This window comes from Topomyia yanbarensis, chromosome 3 (assembly GCF_030247195.1).
Source record: "Topomyia yanbarensis strain Yona2022 chromosome 3, ASM3024719v1, whole genome shotgun sequence".
Classification (NCBI taxonomy): Eukaryota; Metazoa; Arthropoda; class Insecta; order Diptera; family Culicidae; genus Topomyia; species Topomyia yanbarensis.
The window spans coordinates 124,502,469-124,521,744 of record NC_080672.1 but is presented as its reverse complement, the minus strand read 5'-3'; the positions used below and the strand labels follow the sequence as shown (position 1 = coordinate 124,521,744).

The following is a 19,276-nucleotide window of genomic DNA, read 5'->3' as shown; positions in this document are numbered from 1 at the left end:
TGTTTTTGCTGCAACGGCAACTGGCTAGATCTGATCAAAACGTAACCATCATGGGACTTAATTAAGTGTGGAATTTATTTGTTTTTACACTTCCAAATTCGGAATCGTGTCCGTCCCAAAAATGCTGGTTTACTTACTACAGGAGCAGATCCCTTACCAAACCATAATTCTTTTTCTTGAAAACAAACTTGAATCTGCCAGGAAAATCGTTTTTCGCAAATGATTCATCGTTGACCAAGACGCATCTATTGAGCTTTTGACTGCTGTTTCTTATTTAGGTCTTTGGTTGGGTTCAGTGCTGCGAAGTTTCAAAATCAGTTACCTATTTCTGCTTGTGTTTACCGAAACTAACAGTCAGATTCGCCGCCTCCCTCAATCATTAACCTTCTGACTGAAATTTCATGCAGAATCGAATGCTTGAGTGCAGAGGAAATATTCCTTCGCCAACCAAAGCATTCATTTGTTCTTATGTGGATAGTTTGTAGGCGAAATTTGGCATCTTCTACATTTTCGAGCATAAGTGAACTGCGTAAGCTATATCTGGTGCACTTTTGCTCATTAATTCCTCTCAGAGCTAGCATAGCAACAAAATTCAGTTTGCTTCTGAAACCGAACATATTCTAACCTGAATGCGTTGTGTCGGGAGAACGAATGACGAGGGAAACGAATCAAACATTTTATTCATCGCGGCGGGCATGAATTGAATTTCGTTTCTCTTTCAAGTTCACGCAAGAATGTCAATTTTTTAAGCCCTGGTTGGGTTGTTAATTTTCTCGATAACAGGGACGGAACATTTTCGTTCCTTGCAAGCAGGCGGAAAATTGCATATCGTTCTCCATTCACAAGGAAACTTTCTTCACTTATGAAGCATTCTGCTTGCATAGAAAAAGAAGAAAAGCAACTTGGCGCTTCGAAGGCACCCGAGCCGCAGCTGCAAGGACAATATAAATAAGCAAATAAATTGCTGCTTTGTTCTATCTCTTTCAATCAAGGATGGCTCGTGGTTAGAATTGGGTTTTCATCAAACAATTATATTATATCTTGATATCATTTTCCCACAACACAATTAATACTCAGATATTCATTTATAGTTTATTGACTATCTGATAATTGTAGTGGGGCTGGTGTCCACTGTGATATCACTGTTCTTTTTTTTAATTTCGTTTATTTGACACGGCTCATAGCGGTAGCTTAACGGAGCCGTGGATCTTTCATGTGTTAACAATATGTGAAAATTAAAAATAAAAGCAAATATTATTGATTACCCGTTGGATCTCGTGCGCGCAACTTTTTATTGCGAGCGGAGACCTTCTTTCGCGGCTCGCCTACTGCGTCATGAGGATCATTTAATTCTCTTCTATCGTTAAAGGTGTCTTGGTGCTCAGATGTTCATTCCCGCTTATTACCCTTACGGGTGACCAGTGTAAATCCGTCGTCATTGTTTTTATCTTCTTCACCGATATTGCTTACAGTGGATTTTGGGGTGCTGGATGCTGCTTTTGCAGTTGTTAATATGGACTGAACAGCTGCCACAAATTTTGCAACCGTTTGTGGTTCAGGTATTGGTATTGAAAACTCTTTTTTGGATTGGTTTTCCGTGGATTCGTTGGGAATCGGTAGTGTTGCATTTTTCGCGCAAGGTTGTCCGTGGGGTGCTGTCTGATTACAATACTTGCACGTAGGAGTTTGCCCCTCGTGGGTGCATAACGTAGTTTAATTAATAGTAGCCTCGTGGGTTTTAAGTTTTATAGTCAAGTGAGAGGGGATAGGTCTTTCGATCCGCATCCTCACCACAAGAACACCGTTAGGTGTACCCGGGAAGAAATTTTTCCACGTATCAGGTGAAACGGATTCTACTTCTCCGTATCGCGATATGTATTCTGCAACTAGATCAGGAGGGGTACGTGGTGATAGGTCATGTAACTTTACATCTACATAGTCTTTTTCTATATACACGGGAATCTTAATTCCAACTTTATCACTTTCAGCCACGTGCTTCAAGTTGTTCTGCAGAACGCAACGTTCAGCTTTGGCTAACGTGTTGAATGATATGAGTACTACATTGCGAAGATGATGATACTGAAAGCACATAACCTCATTGCGCCTAAGGTGCATCTTCATCTTCAGCAGGTATTCCACTTCACTAAAACTCAATCGTATTGAGCAGAATTTAAAGTCAACGACCGCTGTGTTGGGTCGGAGCAGACTTTTTTCGTCAACTTTACTCATGACGGCGCGAATAAATTGAATGTTTCCTTTGTTCTCGAGACAATGCACACTAGATCGAAAGGTTGCTAGTTGTTGTTCACTTGGTTCGATTGTACTTCTGACTTGGGCAGAAGTAGAAAGTAGACTGATGGATATCACTGTTATCTTTTTCCAGACAAACCTTGCCCAGAGGCCATGAGGCATACAGCAAAAGAAGCCTACACACTTAGAAAATATCGTGTAAATTTAGGTGTCCTGAAAGTGACATATACGAGCATCAAAAATAACACATTTTTACGTTTGCTTTTAATTCTACGCGGCGTGTAATTTCCTGAACCTGTAATTTTACTCCATAATGGTACCTGCCATGTAAAATTAAAATATGACGTAATTTTATATGAAAGCACGTAGAATTACTTTTTGAGCAATGAATAGGTATTTCGCAATGGATTCACATTGTTATTATAAAAACTCTTTCTGTGATTCTGTTTATTCTTGTAAGGCGAATTTTAATAGGTAGTACATGTTCATTGAATTTATTAACGGAAAATCCACATGCGAGCAATCATCAAACATGGCCAGTTTTAGTTATCTTTTCTCTATACATATCGATCAAAGTACATAGAAATATAAATTCAAAAGTAGTTGGCATCTATCATTGCAGTATCAGAATTTCGATGATTGGGCTGCTGGTTGTATATTCATGGCATTTAGGAGTTAGGAATGTGATTAGAAAGTGCCTCGATGAATCGTTTGACCACACGTTGCTGCTGTCCTTTGCGTGTAGCATTCGATTTAGATCCGGTTGTCGGGAGTATTTTGAATAAGTATTCCTGAATGAACTCCATGAACTTAGATGCTTGCTTCATGTACATAAAATTATGCACGTAATGAACACACATCAAATCCGTAATGGACTGCACCACGCTTTCGGTACCCTCACTCAAACGTATTTGTTCAGCAAACACATAATACATCTGTCTGTTATTTCCACAATCTGAAAATGATAATAAATATAGTTATCAATTTCATATAAATAAATAAATATCGTTATCTTCATACAGTCAGTAATCTCTCATTCGATTTTGAATGAGATATTAACACAACACAATGATAGTTGTGATACTTTGTGTAAGAAAACAATCGAAGCAGTCTTCTAAGATGGCCGTTCATCTTGTACCGTCGCGTCGTATGGAACAACACTAACAGTTTTAATTTCGGTTAGCTGTTTTACTCACCTATTGCTACGAGAACTGGACCTGAACAATCGGTTGTAATGCTATCAATTTTAGTTCCCATCTATAAGAAATATATGATGAAATAAATTTATGACACCACGTTTCACTTCTATAACCTCTTTCAGAATAATGACGTCATCAATATTTTCTCCCAAGGAACGGCACAAAAATTTGAAAATGTCGTAATCCGAAGAATGGGCATCTAGGAGAAGAAATTTGCGATTACTCTTCGAGAAATCGATAATTTTCGACCGCTTGGCTGAGAAATATTGTTCCAATGATTCCGCTTTCACGCCCGTGGCGCATTCAAAGTGGTAATTTAATAGACTTCGACGCCTTAATACTGAATGTTTCGCCAACACATCTTTCAGTGGTATATTCTCATCCAAACAGTATCTAACATACGACTGAGAAGTTTGTAAAAAATCTCTTGTTAGGAGTTCCGGTTCATTTCTGGACAGTGCCGAGAGGACATTCTTGGGGCAATCTTGAGAAGACTTTTGCCAGTACTCCTTGATTGTCCCAGCTCGCAAGTTCCGGTATCGTCTGATATCCGATGAAGAAGCTTTTGGTTGGTTTGGTTCTTTGTAACGGTTGAGATAAGTATTGTGGTTTATCATCTTGTGTTTCAACCATACATAATCCGTTTCTTTTCCAAATCCGTCGTCATCAACGAAGTTCAGACACGGAAACATGTTGAAGATTTCTCGTGCAGCTTTTTCCATCACGTCCGCTCGAATGATGTTATCAATACATCTTAACTGGTCAACAACAGAGTTAGCCAGACCACTTAAATCGGTTTTCGAAATTTGCAAAGATCTAGGCACTGGTAGGGTTGAATTCATGTTGCGAAAGTTTTGCATTTTTTGCAAACGATCGAGAGTACCGTCACTTATCTTCTTCCAATTTATTTTAAAAGAATTGAATTTCATTTCACTTGCAGCGTGCTTCTTGGAACCTTTCAAGAGTGTAACTTCTTCATGTGTTCTTTTCTCAGCGCTGTTCGGATTCGAATTTTCATCTACACAGTCTACATCAACGTCCAAATTATTTTCATCACTGCCTGGTCAAGGGTATCTTCCTGCACGGACGAATCGCTGATTTCTTCCTCTGAAACTGCTCCTGGATCCAACTTTACAACTGATATTCCTTGAAATGAGCACTGTTGATCTGCAGTTGTGCTGGAGCTGGGAACAATGGATATGATGTTCGGAGGTGTAGAAACTTGCAGAAAAGCATCGATATCCATAACTGTTGCTCGTTCGTCATGAGAGGTGCCGGTCAGTTGCTGACTGTAATTTGAGCCGACTGTAAGTTAAGATTAATATTTGATTAACGAAGAAGACTTATATTTTGTGGAATGAGCAAATGAGAGCATTTTTTACACATGTTCATGATTGCTTTTCCAGGCATGCATCGGTTATTCACAATTATTATGAAACGTGAAATGTTGTATTTTCCAAAGACCCCTATACCGCCGCTCAAAGCGTAATCGTCCCATGTATATAGGGAATCTAATAGCACATGGGCAGTTATGCGTATAGCGGTAGTATAGCTGTCTTGCGAAATGGTATCATAATATCCGATGGCATAGCTTCTGGGATGCGTCACGACATTCTGGACGTTATGACGCACATGGCTTCGCCATAAGTATAGGTCTTGTTTTGCGTCACTAGTCCAGGATAAAATTAAGCACTCAGGCTATTGTGACACATAAGAACTGGTTCATACGGTTTCAGGATAAGAAGCACCAAAGAAGATGCGTCATTAAAGTATTGTGGCGCTTAAGACGCATGCCATAGAATTCGCTTGGGTTTGGGCATCACAAAGCGCAAGCTGTCGATTGCCATATAATATCCGATAGTAGCATGCATCATAATGTCCAGAACAACATAATTCACCATTAGATACGAAAACAAATGTACGTCATAAAGTTTCGAACTTACTTTCGGAATTTATTGCGTATCCTTGTGCGTCATACTCTTACTAATCGAACGTTATGACATGGTTTCTCTGAGCAATTCCTATTTAAGGGCTGTTCATACGTAGCCGTAAAGGTTACTATACACTTCGGGAATTACTACGCTGATGCAGATGAGAGGTCAGTGAGAAGGTTTCAGTACACCTCGTGGATTTTAGGACGGGATTTCGATCAGGGCAAATTTTCCGCCGTAATCTTTCCAAACTGTCAAGCCAAAAGTTTTACTGCTTCCAAAAAATACCAACTGTTTCAAAATAGCATGGAATTCAAACCTCATGAAAACATAACTTTTCCTGTCGGAAACAATTAATGTTAAATTGTTTCCGACCGAATTTTTTGTGTGGAGAATTTTTAAAATCCGTGACGTTTTCCGCGGTTGGGTTTTACCTTTTATGACGAATTTTAATTTTTCCGTCTTGGAAAATGAAAATCCATCTCCTATTTGAAACACACGGGGAACAAAATCCCGCGATCAGATTCTCGAGGTTTACAGTAGCCTTAAGGAGGAGAGAATATGCTTGGCCAAGCTTTAAGGACCATAAAAAGCGTTTCAAAGACCGGGAAGGTAGGTTGAGTTCAAGTTTTAGTACTAAGAGAATTGACACTATACTGCCTATAATCGCTGATAAGTCCATGTAGTTAGCGAATCCCATAGCACTTGGGACTGACATGCGATTATGGGAAGGATATCTCACTTCAGAAAAAATTAGCGTAGATATGTGGCACCCAGCGACTGAAATATAAATTGATCTGCTGGGTCTCTGATGCAGGTAGTGATAAAAACAGGAGTACTTGCTTAATTTATTTTCATTTCCATTATCTCTTGATCTAGTTTAATGAAAATTTTAACATTTTTCGGTTAATTGCAAAGCGGCAACTACGAATTGTATGGTCATCATACTTCGGTATCAAGTAATATTTAAAGCATCGAAACTATATAAGTGTAACATGTATGATTTGCCCATGAAAAACGAGGAAATATGGGGACTATCGGAACTCAAGCGGATTTTCAAGTTCGATGCAGCTTTACACACGGTACTATTTATCCTCACCTACCGTATATATAACGAAGCTTTTCTCAGCGCTTTGGACGAAGTATACAGTCGTCTCCACGGATATTTGCTGGATAGGATCATAGACTATTTATCGAGAGTACGATTAATCAGAGATGATCCATCAAGAGCATGATCATTGAATCAAAATCAGCCCAAACACTGGTGGTAAGATTAAACACCGAACAGGAAATAACGAAAAATCGAACACAATCAACGTTATAGATGCTGTTAAGCTGCGATTAAAATTCTCAAAACAAATTTCCTTCTTACAGCAAAACAATCAGTGCTATATTGACAGAATTGAGAGTTGACCATAGAATCGAAGCATACAGAGTGAATAATAAAAGAGTTACGCAAATGCGCAAAAGAAAACTAGCACCACTTAATTTGCGATCTAACGCTGGATGTCGGCCGTCAGATGTCACGAGAGTGCAATGATGATGTTTTAATTTAAATCCACCAAAACACATAGAAATGTAAATTTTTAATTTTCTAAACTCAATCAATATACTAATTTCAATTACAGGTCTTTTCTCCTAATGAAAAATAACTTTGACGAAGAAAATATGTTTAGAACTATTGAACAATAAATAAAAGATGAATTTCTTGCTTCGTTGACGTTCTGTAAATATAACGTCTGAATCGTACTTTATCCTCATTCTAGCGCAAACATAACCACTAGTGAATCAGACCATGGTTTAACTAGCACAGATTCAACTAAAAAGCATTTTTGTCAATATTCACCCCTGCTGAGAATAAGATCGTTTGCTGCTCTATGTTTCTGGCCAGTTTGTTAATGAGAATTGTTCAATGCTAAATTTATTTATATCTGAATTATGTTGTATCTCAAGAATTACCGAAGTGCAACGACTTTTATCAAATTTAGACTATCAAAAATGGTTTGATGAGCCAATTTATTGGGAATTGTGCTAGCATACACTGTTAACTATTGTTCATGTCGACTATCACATTTTCGGTTAATTAATAATAAATACTCGCTCTACCATACCATACCAATGAAATATGATTTGTCTATCCCGCTAGTTACATTGTTTTGTCGTCCATTATATAAGTTGTCAAAATTATTCAATCTGGAGCTGGAACCGAAACGTTTCCCCCTCCTCATTGTTCTATTATATGATATATTTTATGTAAAATTCTTGAATACACAACCCCCCCCCCCCCCCCCCTCCCTTGTTTCTGATTCTATTGAAACTGAATATTACCAAAAATGAAATTCAACAACCAGAGGAAATAAATAAAAGATAGGCGCGGTTAACTTTTATCGTTTCTCGACAAACATATGATTAGGGCTCAAAAGTCAAATTTCGAAATTCACTTTGAGGATAAATTCTGGAGAAACCGTAATTACTCAAGCACGGTGCATATCAGCCAACGAAAGAGAAAACTTTTCTCTATTGTTTGCTATCAACGACTGTGTTGCGCGATTAGCTGTTCGACAGGAATTTCCCCCCAAAGAGAATTTCGACAGTTGGCTTTCAAGCCCTAATCATATGTTTGTCGAGATTTTTGCTTTATTCAAAACTAACCCAAACTTTTGTCAAACTGTATGAACTGACAGCAGTTGAAGTTAGAATCTGACTCAGTTTCACGTCAAACAAAAAAAATAAAATTGAACATCTCTTTTCATAAAATCTGTTTACGTTTTCTTTCGATTATTACGTTAATATTTCCAATAATTTCCTGGAACATATCAGAAGAATATTATTTCATCTAACATATTATGCAAAGAGTTGAGGGGGGAGGGGTAAAGGGTTTCAGCTTTGAAAAAGAAGCACATTCAGTGATTTTTTTAGAAATTTGGGTAAAGCGAATTGATCAAAGCTTTTGTACATTATAATGTATCATTTCAATGTTATCTGTAATTTTTTATGCAAAAATATCGACAAGCGACTCGATAGCGACGCTTTTTGTGGAACGCCTCTGAAAACAAAAACGATTTACGGTTTGAACTGCCATTAAAAACTTTCTTAACCAATTTATTTCAAACTTTTCTTACATATCCTTTGTAAAAAAAACCTGACCCCTTCGTTGGATTTTTGAGATGATTTCTTAATTAAGGGGGTTTTTTACTCATAAAATGGCGGAATTGCTATTTTTCACGAGAATTTCGCTATTTTATGTCTAGTTTTGTGTTTTTTGCACGATGAAACCCTTACACCTCTCCCCCTCCCCCTTATATTAGCAAAAGAGAAAAGAAACAACCCAGTAAAGTGCAGTCGGAGTTCTGTCTGGTTCAAGACAGTATTTCGGCTTCAGTGACACAACCGACTCTAACTATGAATCAGTTGTCACTAGACCCGAAATACGAACTGGAGCCAGCTAGCATTACGGCTCATTTTCCGGCTGAACTTAACTGGGAAAGATATGCTCTTATTTGCACATAGCAGATATAAAAGGGAATAGTGAAAATCAGTCAAAACGACAACACTCCCTTTATGATGATTTCAATACCAGCATTTTGGCAACAGTTTCCACAGGTAGTACTTTTAATGATTATATTTAATTATAGTTTGAAAACGAACCATATTAAGATCGTTTGATTTGTTTTGCAAATGACGTGCATTTCGGATCAAAGGAATAAATTAATTCTAAAGTGCACATATACTCTAGAATGCACATTACTAGCACGATTTCTAGCACTAAATTCTGACGAAATTTAAAGTTTATTTTTTGATAAATGTACAATACTTATGTCTTCCAAATCAGGCATGAGTAGCGTTTATTTACTTTGTTAGATTGGTCTGCTCCATAAGGTATTTTTGGCTTCACACTATTCGTCTCTCTTCTTATTCAATCTGGCACATAGGACCTTTTCAATAAGTTTGCTAGTTTTATAGTTTTGCGTGCGTCGTAGCAATGTTACCAGTACATTTACCTAAGTCGACATAATATGACTTTTACTGTGAACCGTATATACCACCAATACGATTATGCTGTGAAGCAATGTTTGTAAACACGGCTCACAATAAAGGTCAAACTATGTCGACTTCGTCAGCGTGCACCAGGCTAATAGAATTGTTACCTCTTTAATTCTAGTATCTTTAGTCATTACCGTCAAACAAAACATTGGGTAGTACGCATCATGAAATTTGTCATTGCAATGTATTTTGTTTAGGAAATCTATCTGTATTTTGCTTAGGAGATTTATTTTGCTATAAAGCGAATTATGAATTTAATTAAATTTAAGTTGCAAATCTAGATTAAAGTAAAATTACAAATCTTCTATTCACGGTTAGTACTATATGAAAATATTCAATTAGTTATAAAAATTAACCACTATTTTGATATCTTATAGAAAATGCATTTAGGATCACTTAAGGAGTATAGGAGATATTGGGAATCACCGTTATTGTTAACTAAAGCAAAAAGGCCGTCATTTAATGTAACGAGAAGAGGATCATAAAAATATGGAAAGGATCGAAATGTGATATAATCTTTCTGCAAACTAGAAAGGCCCGGATGCTAGTAACGTGAGGTGAGGTAATGTGTTTTTCTTAAGATATTTATCAGTGGTCTTTCTATTTAGTCGTAGGTTATGTAATGATAAAGCCAACATTAAAAACTATTTGGAATTAGGAAAATGTGGCACACGTGGCGGTATTGCAAGATGAGGGTGTTAGGCGTTTTGAAGTTTAATGAAGCTTGTGAAATGCGATTAGTGCATGTGATTGGCTTTATAATTATAATTGAATAAAAGTAATCTGTTCAAACAAACTACAATGTGTAAATATCTTGGGTAAAAAATTAATAAATAAGTGAAATTATATATATATATATATATATATATATATATATATATATATATATATATATATATATATATATATATATATATATATATATATATATATATATATATATATATATATATATATATATATATATATATATATATATATATATATATATATATATATATATATATATATATATATATATATATATATATATATATATATATATATATATATATATATATATATATATATATATATATATATATATATATATATATATATATATATATATATATATATATATATATATATATATATATATATATATATATATATATATATATATATATATATATATATATATATATATATATATAGTAAACTTGCTGTACTACCAAACGCTGGAATAGCATAGCGATGTAATCGTGTGGAGTCGCCGATTCTGAACACTATCAGAGAGTCCATTTTCAACGTGTATCAAGATAGAGATGGGTTTAACAGAGATTCGCTAGTTCATAAGTGGAATTGCATGCTTAGTGAACAAATACTCATTGTTGCCTTCAATATAAAAATTCAATGGAGCTCGATCAATTAGATCATTAATGTTTTTGATCTCAATTGATAAAGATTTCTTTTGAATTAAATAAAGTCCTTTCTCGTGAATGTTCAAAACAGCCTTGCGTTTACTGTACATGAAAATATTGTTTGTTTTCTTTTGATAAATCAAAAACTGAATTTCTATAATAAAGAAGTATTCTCCATATTCGTCATGCTCCAGAAAAACATATTGGCCCTTCTTGTAGCTGTAACCACAATAGGCAGAATCTTCAGAATACACATTTTGATTGTCCAAAAGGTTAAACCTGTTCAAATGATATTTTGACCGAGTCTGGCAAATACTCTATAGACTCTACGAACTTTTCTACTAACAAAGCTTGATCGAATCGCATGTTTTTCATGTTAAGCAAGCCTTGGTAATATTGATGTTGCTCGCTGCAGAACTTAACAACGTTTTTGAAGTTCAACGTACTTCGCAATGCTCTTTTGAAGAAACAATGCTTGCGCTCGCAAAAGAGTGTACAATATGACATTAATGGCCCCATCCAAACTATGAGTTGAGGGTAATGAATAGTGAAATGGTGCTTTGGTTTTAAGGGTGCATCAAACTCTTGCGTCCTTAGCTCGAGATATTCCCTTATAAGTGATGAGAGTAAGTTAACTTGTTCTTTTGAAATCACTGGAGATGTAATAATATCTGTTAACTGTTTGATTAAGAATAGCATTACCACTAACGGGTTATTGAAATCTATTGCTTTATCAACAAATATAAATGGTAGTATCTGAATTAGATGCCAAGTGTCACAGGCCTTAGATTTGATATTTTTCATTTTTCTAGAAAAATCTAAACTTATTTTAGTTTTCAATTTAAGTTGCTTGCAAATGCTATTAATTTTTGCTTGTAAAAAGTTACTGGAGAGGGTTTTCTCTTTTACCAGACGTTTAAAAATTAAAAACAAATCACTGTTAGCCCATCCTTCGAAAAGATCATGAGCAACACAAGGTGGCGCTCCATAATGAAACATCTGAAAATAATTTAGTTCATTGAGGACGCAACTTCCTTTTAAACCTTGATACGGTATTTCAGACGGCATACTAGTGATCCTGGACACGTCCTGTGTGTTGCTTTGGGGTGTTCTTGACTCAGCGATTGTAAAACAGTCTTTGTAAAAGCTTGATGCTCAATATAGCAGAAACGACAAAAAAATGCACTCCTTGAAAAATTCTCCGTTAGGCCTGCCAGTTGGTGGGCTCCTAAATTATCGTTCATTGTCGTGAAAACCGAACCGTAAATTCTCTCTTCATAGCCCCCATCATTTACAAGAATTCCATTCTCTTCAAGGCTTTTTATATCTTCAACCAGTCTTCTGAGTACCAAAATAAGCAAAATCTTTCGATTTGCATAGTAACACTAAATGGACGTTTTCTGTAAGATTGCGCAAGTATGGATCTATTTTTCCAATAACCATGTATACGCATTCAAGCGTATGGCGACCTACTGCATTTCCAATTGCATTCACAACAACTTCCGTTGCGTTTGGGTAGATGAATAAGTTCAAAGTTTTCTGACTAAAAAAGCCGCTGGTTTTGTATTTAAGACCATCTGTGTAATCTTTTATGTTACCAGGAACAGAATGCTTTTCACGGAACACTGCGTTGTAAATTTTCTTGTCATTCAACATTGCCGTTAGAGTTCCCAAGATCGGAATATAGTAGTAAAAGCAATTGGTATGGTCATTATTCCTTTGGAGCGACACTTGGACAGGAGAAATGTACGAAAAATTCTTTTCAAAAAAAATTTTCCGAATATGTGAGGTACGGAACTTCCCCCCATTCCCAAAGAGGTGATCAAACAAGTTATTGGAACACATAAATTGTTTGATCTTCCCTTTCGCATTCACAGAGAGATCAGTTTCCTTAACCAGCTCTTCATATTTTAACTCCAAATATTTTCTTCCAACCGTAACAGCTTCCTGCATAGAATCCACTATTTCCTGAATAACAACGTCAGTAACATGATTTTTTGAAATTAGCTTCAAAAATAATGTCCCAAAGACTACTTCAATACTTCGTAGGACGTCATTTAATTTTTCTTCGAGGGTTTCCTCTGTTTCCTCGGTTTCTATTTCCACATCCAACGGGAGCTGAGGCATCTGCTCGAATGCAAGTAGTTCATGTTCGGGAGGGGAATGTTGTTTCCTGGTTAGGTGCTTTAGGGTTGTCATCCGATGATAATACATGTTATGAATCCTGAGAGTGTTCGATGTGGCAAATGGTTTGTTAGTCCGGCATTTCAAAGGACAAAATGCCGGATGTCCTTCTGAAATATGGCGAATCATATGTTTGGTCATTGTTTTAAAGTCCGAGGATTCGAATTCACAGGTCAAAAGTGGACATTCCATCTGCAAATCCTTCTTCCTTCCTATATGGCGCTGACGAAGATGGGTAACGTAACTTCGAAAGTTCTTGAAAATCAATGCACAACTATCCATCGCACACTCAAAACAGTTGTTTTTCTTGTGTAATCGAACGTGTTTTATTTGAATCTCCGTATTTTCGGTCGCAATACCGCAGATTTTGCACACAATCGCCATATTTACCGAGACTTTCACTTTGCGAGTTCTAATGGCGCAAGTATCAGACGACATTTGGGTGAACATCAGCTTTCGGTGCATGTTAACGTTTTTTATGTACAGGAAAGAGTAATTTCATGTTGCTGAGCACCGAAAAAAATATGCTGGCTGTATTTTTGATATCATTCATGTAAAATTACATGGGAGGCGGAAACAATTTAAACTTGATGACGTACATTTCAGTAATTGAAATGGTTTTTTTCTGATAGGTCTTATTGCACATAGAATTAAGTCATTTCGCGAATTACGTGTTGTTAAATATGCGTCATATTTGGATTTACGTCACCAATAAAATTCATATTTTTTTGGTGTGTAGAATTGATCCACTGATTTCCTGCTCGCATGTCATAAGAAGCGACGAAAAAATACCCTCTTCTTCTTTTCTTTCTAATATATATCATTCTTTATATTAATTTGTAATTTATCGGCTTGTTTCTATTTCTGGTAGATAGAAAAAACAAAAGACGCACATGTAAAATTGCTTATATATTTTTATTATAGAATTTTAACCTTTTAACCGCCTCTTTTCGGGTTAGAGAAATCTCTTTTGGAAAAATCTCTAATCCTATGTGCGGGATCGGGAATCGAACCCAGGTGAGCTGCGTACAAGGCAATCGATTTACCAACTACGCTATGCCCGTCCCCCTATGCGAAATTGCGTTCGTCATGCAAAGCAATATGTTCACTTACAGTTAATGCTTATTTTGAGCCGCTCGAAATTCTTTCATATACTCGTCGCAAATACAATCGATACCTTTTCGGATGTAGCTTCAGTTTGTTTACTATTTTTAATTATTTTTTTTAATACTACGAGTCGCCGCCCAGAGACTCCGAAAATCTTGAATATCCCGTGAATTTCAGCAGAATCGAATACCTATCTCTACTCTTAATTTGTTTTCTCCCATGTAACTTGAGGGAGCTCTACGAAATCTAGTACTAGCAAGTGCCGAACTATTATTCCTTCCCTTTCCTGCTGTTATCCAGTGCTAGTATTGATCAATAAACAAACGTGGATTGCCAGGAGTTATACATTATTAGTCCTAGGCATTATAATTTATCGATTCTCTGTTCGATTTCAGCTAATCCCGATCAATAACGGAGTTACAACCTGGGGTGTTCGCATAAGCTCGAGCTACTGGATATCCGTTATATATTCACTATGTAAACAGAACTCTTCTATCATTAAAAAATCCTAATATGCGCCACCTCAAAAGTGCTTATGAAAATTATTTTAGTAAAAACATTGCCATGCGAAGAACGTTGGCGAGCAAAGATTCTACGCTATGCGTTCGTGGTTCACGCGTAGTAATATTCGTGCTCGTTAGTGCTTTATGACGAAATCATGGCTCTCTGCCTATGGACCACTAGGAATCGTTTGGAGAATATTCACTGTGAAGCAAAACGAAACCTTGCTGATACATCCCAATGTGGAAATTGACCGTCTATTTCAATATAGGGTAAAGATATAGGGTAAAGTGCCCATTTTCAGCATATTAAGGAGGATGCCTCACCAATTCATTAATTACGCGGCTTACAATCAATGGAATGCGTAAAAATTGGCATCAACAGCTTTGCATCGTTGTTAAAAAACAAAATAATAAAACAAACACCCTGAAAACGGTGAATTGCTCGTAGTTGAGCGCAACGAAAATCGAACTATCATTTGAATCAATGCGTTGAACAGGCAGACGCTGCTCTAACCAACGGCTTCAAATGAGTAGGGTGATAATAGAAACATAGCGAAAATAGGATCATCAGCCTATTCGGAATCGCTACTTCCGATAGCAATAATAATTTCTATTCGAAGCTCAAGTTTACGATCTAATAAGTCAAATCATCGCACCTTGGTACCTACCACTATTAGTTCTATGCTCCATCTCTGTGCAAGTTATGGTGAGCAGCATTCTCTCCGCTATCCCTTCCACTGCCACGATACGATTCGGTTAGTAGATTTTTTTATTTATTCCCATTTTTTCTATAAAGCGAAACCATGTCGCTTTCTGGATAATTTGACAGCATATTTAATGAACAGTGAAAAGCTTCCATTCTTCTGCTATACCCACTATCGTTGAATGTTTTCTCGCGAAGCACAGCAGCGTTTTTTATTCTGATACCCAAACCATACGGTTCCCTTCCGGTGCAGTATACTGTTGATGCACAACAAGCAAAACGGCAAAAATATAGAACCGAATAAATCATTCTCGGTGTGATACATTGGTAGTTCCTCTGTACAGTTCAATAGGATATTGTGTTGGTTGCTATAGCGCTTCAATATGACTGGAACGAAGAGCTTCTTTGAATTCCTCTTTCCTTAGTCTCCCAGAATATAGGAGTACCTCGTATTCTGCATCGAAACAATAGGAGGTGGCCTGCTTATAAGAACAAAAATTAAGTTGTGTTTATATATAGTATAGTTTCATAGTCTTCAATTTGCCGAAAATACCCAATATAATCGATACGGTGCAGTGATAAGATTATACCACAGAACTTTCAAAAGACTACTATAAGTATTTTAACCAAACTTTTAGGAACAATCGGTCGAAAACTTGAAATAATTGATTACTTATACCTGAGATTGAATTAATATACAGTAATGTTTCGATTATATCACTATGCATTTATATCAATACTCGTTTATATCACCCTCGATTATATCACGGTTACGTCTAGACTATATCATGCTTTTTGAAAAACAGAAAAAGCAAACTACATTTAGATCCAGTTAAGCCACATGTTGTGTCCTGGAACTTTCAATATTTTTTTACAATTATTTTGTTTATTTACATGTAGGGTAATGAGCCTATTAGTGGGTTTCGGACTATTTCGTTAAGGGTTTATACTTCCCATAAAAGTATAAGAATCCCATGTGGATTTTTGTTGAGTTATCTGTTGAATTGTATTCTGTATCACCACTGAATCACACTGCACAAATAAGATTATTTAGAAAATATCAAAAAAAAACAAAGCATGGTTGTCCCATCCATTTGGCTCAATGGATGGTACAATCTTGAACAGCGTTTTTCTCGGTTTGCTGTTTTTGAACCTGGGACTCTTATCCTTTTATGGACAGTATATATGATGAGGTTGGTCAAAAGGTCGAACTTTTTATTATTTTATATTAAAGAATAAATTCTTAAGAAAGCATTTTAAATTTTTATAGAGGTCTAAGCAGTAAAAGAAAAGTTATAGCACTTTCCATCTTATTCCTTTATGTAAAACTTTAAACGTGAATAATCTCAAAATCATGTTTTGCCAAAAACGTTGTTGTAATCACTAGGATTGTCGAAATATCTTTCGACCGATTCCAATTTTCGTTTTAAATTCATCGTAACTCATTTTCCGTGTCCTAAAGTGGGGCCCGATGTACCGGATAAAAAATCGACTTCTTTTTTATTCGCTTAATTGTTAGTTACCCGCAGGGCAATCTAACAAAATAATGAGAAAAACAAAATACGCAAGACATGGTAAGTATGCCGAGATATGCATTTTCTCTTGAATGTGGATACTTTTCTTTTGGAAGGACAACATCAAGAATTGGAGATGTGACTATTTTTATGAATGTTGATAAAATGGAATGAGTTGTTGTCTCTTCGAATACATTGATTTTAATAGTCAAGATATTTTTCAAAAGATGGCAGACGCTGCTCTAACCAACGGCTTCAAATAGGTAGTGTGATAATAGAGACATGAAACAATAGGCCCATTACCCTATTATGATTAATTCTTTTGGACTAACTTTAACTTTTATGACTTTTTGTTCATAGAAATACATGGGTGTATGCTTAAATGTAATTTTTTGTTTTGTTTTGAATATATCACGCTTCAAATATATCACGCCAAAATACAGAACGACCGTGATATATTTATGTTTTAGTTTGGCAGCACCGCAGATTCTTTTCTGTGTGCTGAATGCAGAAAAAATGTTCGGTAGTGTATCTGAAGTAAACAAGGTGAAAAACGTAACCGTCTTCTTTCTGAATTAAGCATTAAGTCCGGCGAACACGTGGGTAGTATAAGTAGTCCTACCAAATCGAAAATAACCGAGGCCACTCGAAAGTCAAGATCAAGGATAGCCAGCACATTTCAGACTGGAACGAGGCCGAAGGGATTTTGTTAACGGAACGCTAGGTACACGACCAGACAATATGTTTAATGTCGCGATAATCGTCACCACAAGCACAGAGAACTGACCAACCCAAATACGTTGGAGATGCGTATTTAACGTACAACGATTGGACATAACCCGAGATATCACCCGAATAAAGTCACAACGAATGCGAGTTCCAAAGTACACAAATTCATCTACAATTTCAAATATTTCACCATCTAGCACCACTACACTACCACTACGACTACTGAGCCGACGTTGTTCACCAGCGACCATGTACTTTGTTTTTTTTTTTTTGTATTAATCATGACAGTGTACCAGTGTACCGACACGCTTCAATCCATTTGAAGCATGTCGAAATTGCATCCGCAACCCTTACACTTGATTTCGATTCATCCAACGTTACACGAATCAGCCGTATTAGTTTCGTCGGAGAACCATGTTCTAGCATAATTTGCCATAGTTCATTTCGTTTCACTGAATCGTACGCTGCCTTGAAATCTGTGAACAGATGATGTGTCTGGAAGTTGTACTCCCGAAATTTATCTAGGGTTTGTCTCAGGGTAATCATTTGATCCGTCGTTCATCAACTTCCACGAAAACCGGCTTGGTATTCGCCAACGAAGGATTCCTCAAGCGGCTTCAATCTGTTTAACGGAATACTGGACATGATTTTGTGCGCCAAATTAAGAAAGGTTATTCCTCGCTAATAAACGCACTCCAGACTGGGCCGTTTCATAAAGAGGGGGCAAATGAGGTCATGAAAAATAAGTTGTTTTCTTATACTCCTCGATGTTTGCTGGACGCACTTGCCAGCATACCAAAATTTTTACTGGCTGAACCAAAGGGTTCTGGAAGAAACTGGAAGCCCCTGTCGGACACAACACCATTAATCTCTACTTCCGGGCGGGTACGTAGACAAAATACTTCTTCGTACACGCCTGAGTGTGGTTTAGTTAGATCACGCGATATATCGATGATGTTAAATGGCTTATTTTTGGTCCAGAATTAGACCATTCAGGGACCGGTTGTATTAGATAGATACAATTTGTATTATAAAGGAGATTTATCGGTATTATTGTTGCTGTCGGAGAAATAATCACATCGACCTCCACTAATCCTGAAAGGACGTCGGTCATCGGAGATACCTTACAATTAGTTTACATTATCTTGCGGGCTTCAGTACCCACGAAAAGAAGGTTTTATATCAGTAATTGTAACTTAGCTGTGGGACATTTGTAGTATCAGTAATTAACAAACACATTTTCGTTGAGTCGTCGATCATATAGCCCGTTAACAAAGGTGGCTAGGAATTTTCATTTTACTCACCCCATGCCTGAACTTTTGTCAGTACGAGTAGAAATCACTTCGAATTTTACTACCCACTCGGGGAAAAATGTTCCGCTGGCCCTGAAATAATGTATTATAACACTAGGCCTATTCTAGTGTTCAACGCGAAAATTTATAGTGAATTGATCATAAATGGGATCTTCAGTCAAAATAAAGATATTTGCAATGTTTAATATATTTGTGTCGAATAACGAGATAATCAACCGCTTGCATTTGAAGCTTTGCTAAGCGCCGTTGTGTACTGTTTCGATTCACTATGTGAATGAAACGAATTAGCAAATATTTCAAGAATGTCATTCTATTTTAACCAGAAGTAGATTTTAACCGATAATTCTGAATAAATATGTTCATAACGAACTAACTGCACTGCACACCATTTTAGCT

General features: G+C 36.4%; 1 protein-coding gene and 1 long non-coding RNA gene across 2 annotated transcripts; one reads left to right on the top strand and one right to left on the bottom strand.

Annotated features, from left to right (window-relative positions):
• Positions 1-2,811: 2,811 nt before the first annotated feature.
• LOC131687191 (uncharacterized) lies at positions 2,812-4,841 on the bottom strand. Its single transcript, XM_058971243.1, has 5 exons — positions 4,832-4,841; positions 4,545-4,754; positions 3,563-4,476; positions 3,447-3,507; positions 2,812-3,205 (listed from the first exon to the last, which is right to left on the bottom strand). The coding sequence occupies exons 1-5, from the start codon at positions 4,839-4,841 to the stop codon at positions 2,919-2,921; spliced, it is 1,482 nt and encodes a 493-aa protein (XP_058827226.1). The 3' UTR covers positions 2,812-2,918.
• Positions 4,842-9,437: 4,596 nt separating this feature from the next.
• LOC131693391 (uncharacterized) lies at positions 9,438-10,208 on the top strand. Its single transcript, XR_009306237.1, has 3 exons — positions 9,438-9,737; positions 9,802-9,981; positions 10,033-10,208. It is a non-coding gene; the product is annotated as an uncharacterized LOC131693391 (long non-coding RNA).
• The last annotated feature ends 9,068 nt before the right edge of the window (positions 10,209-19,276 follow it).

What these genes read in the sequence shown, in the direction of transcription:
- LOC131687191 (XM_058971243.1), bottom strand. An exon ending in AGTTTCAGAGGAAGAAATCA is followed by an intron (nt 4,477 to 4,544) that starts GCGATTCGTCCG and finishes ACGTTGATGTAG; the next exon opens with ACTGTGTAGATGAAAATTCG. An exon ending in TCCAGTTCTCGTAGCAATAG is followed by an intron (nt 3,206 to 3,446) that starts GTGAGTAAAACA and finishes TATCATTTTCAG; the next exon opens with ATTGTGGAAATAACAGACAG.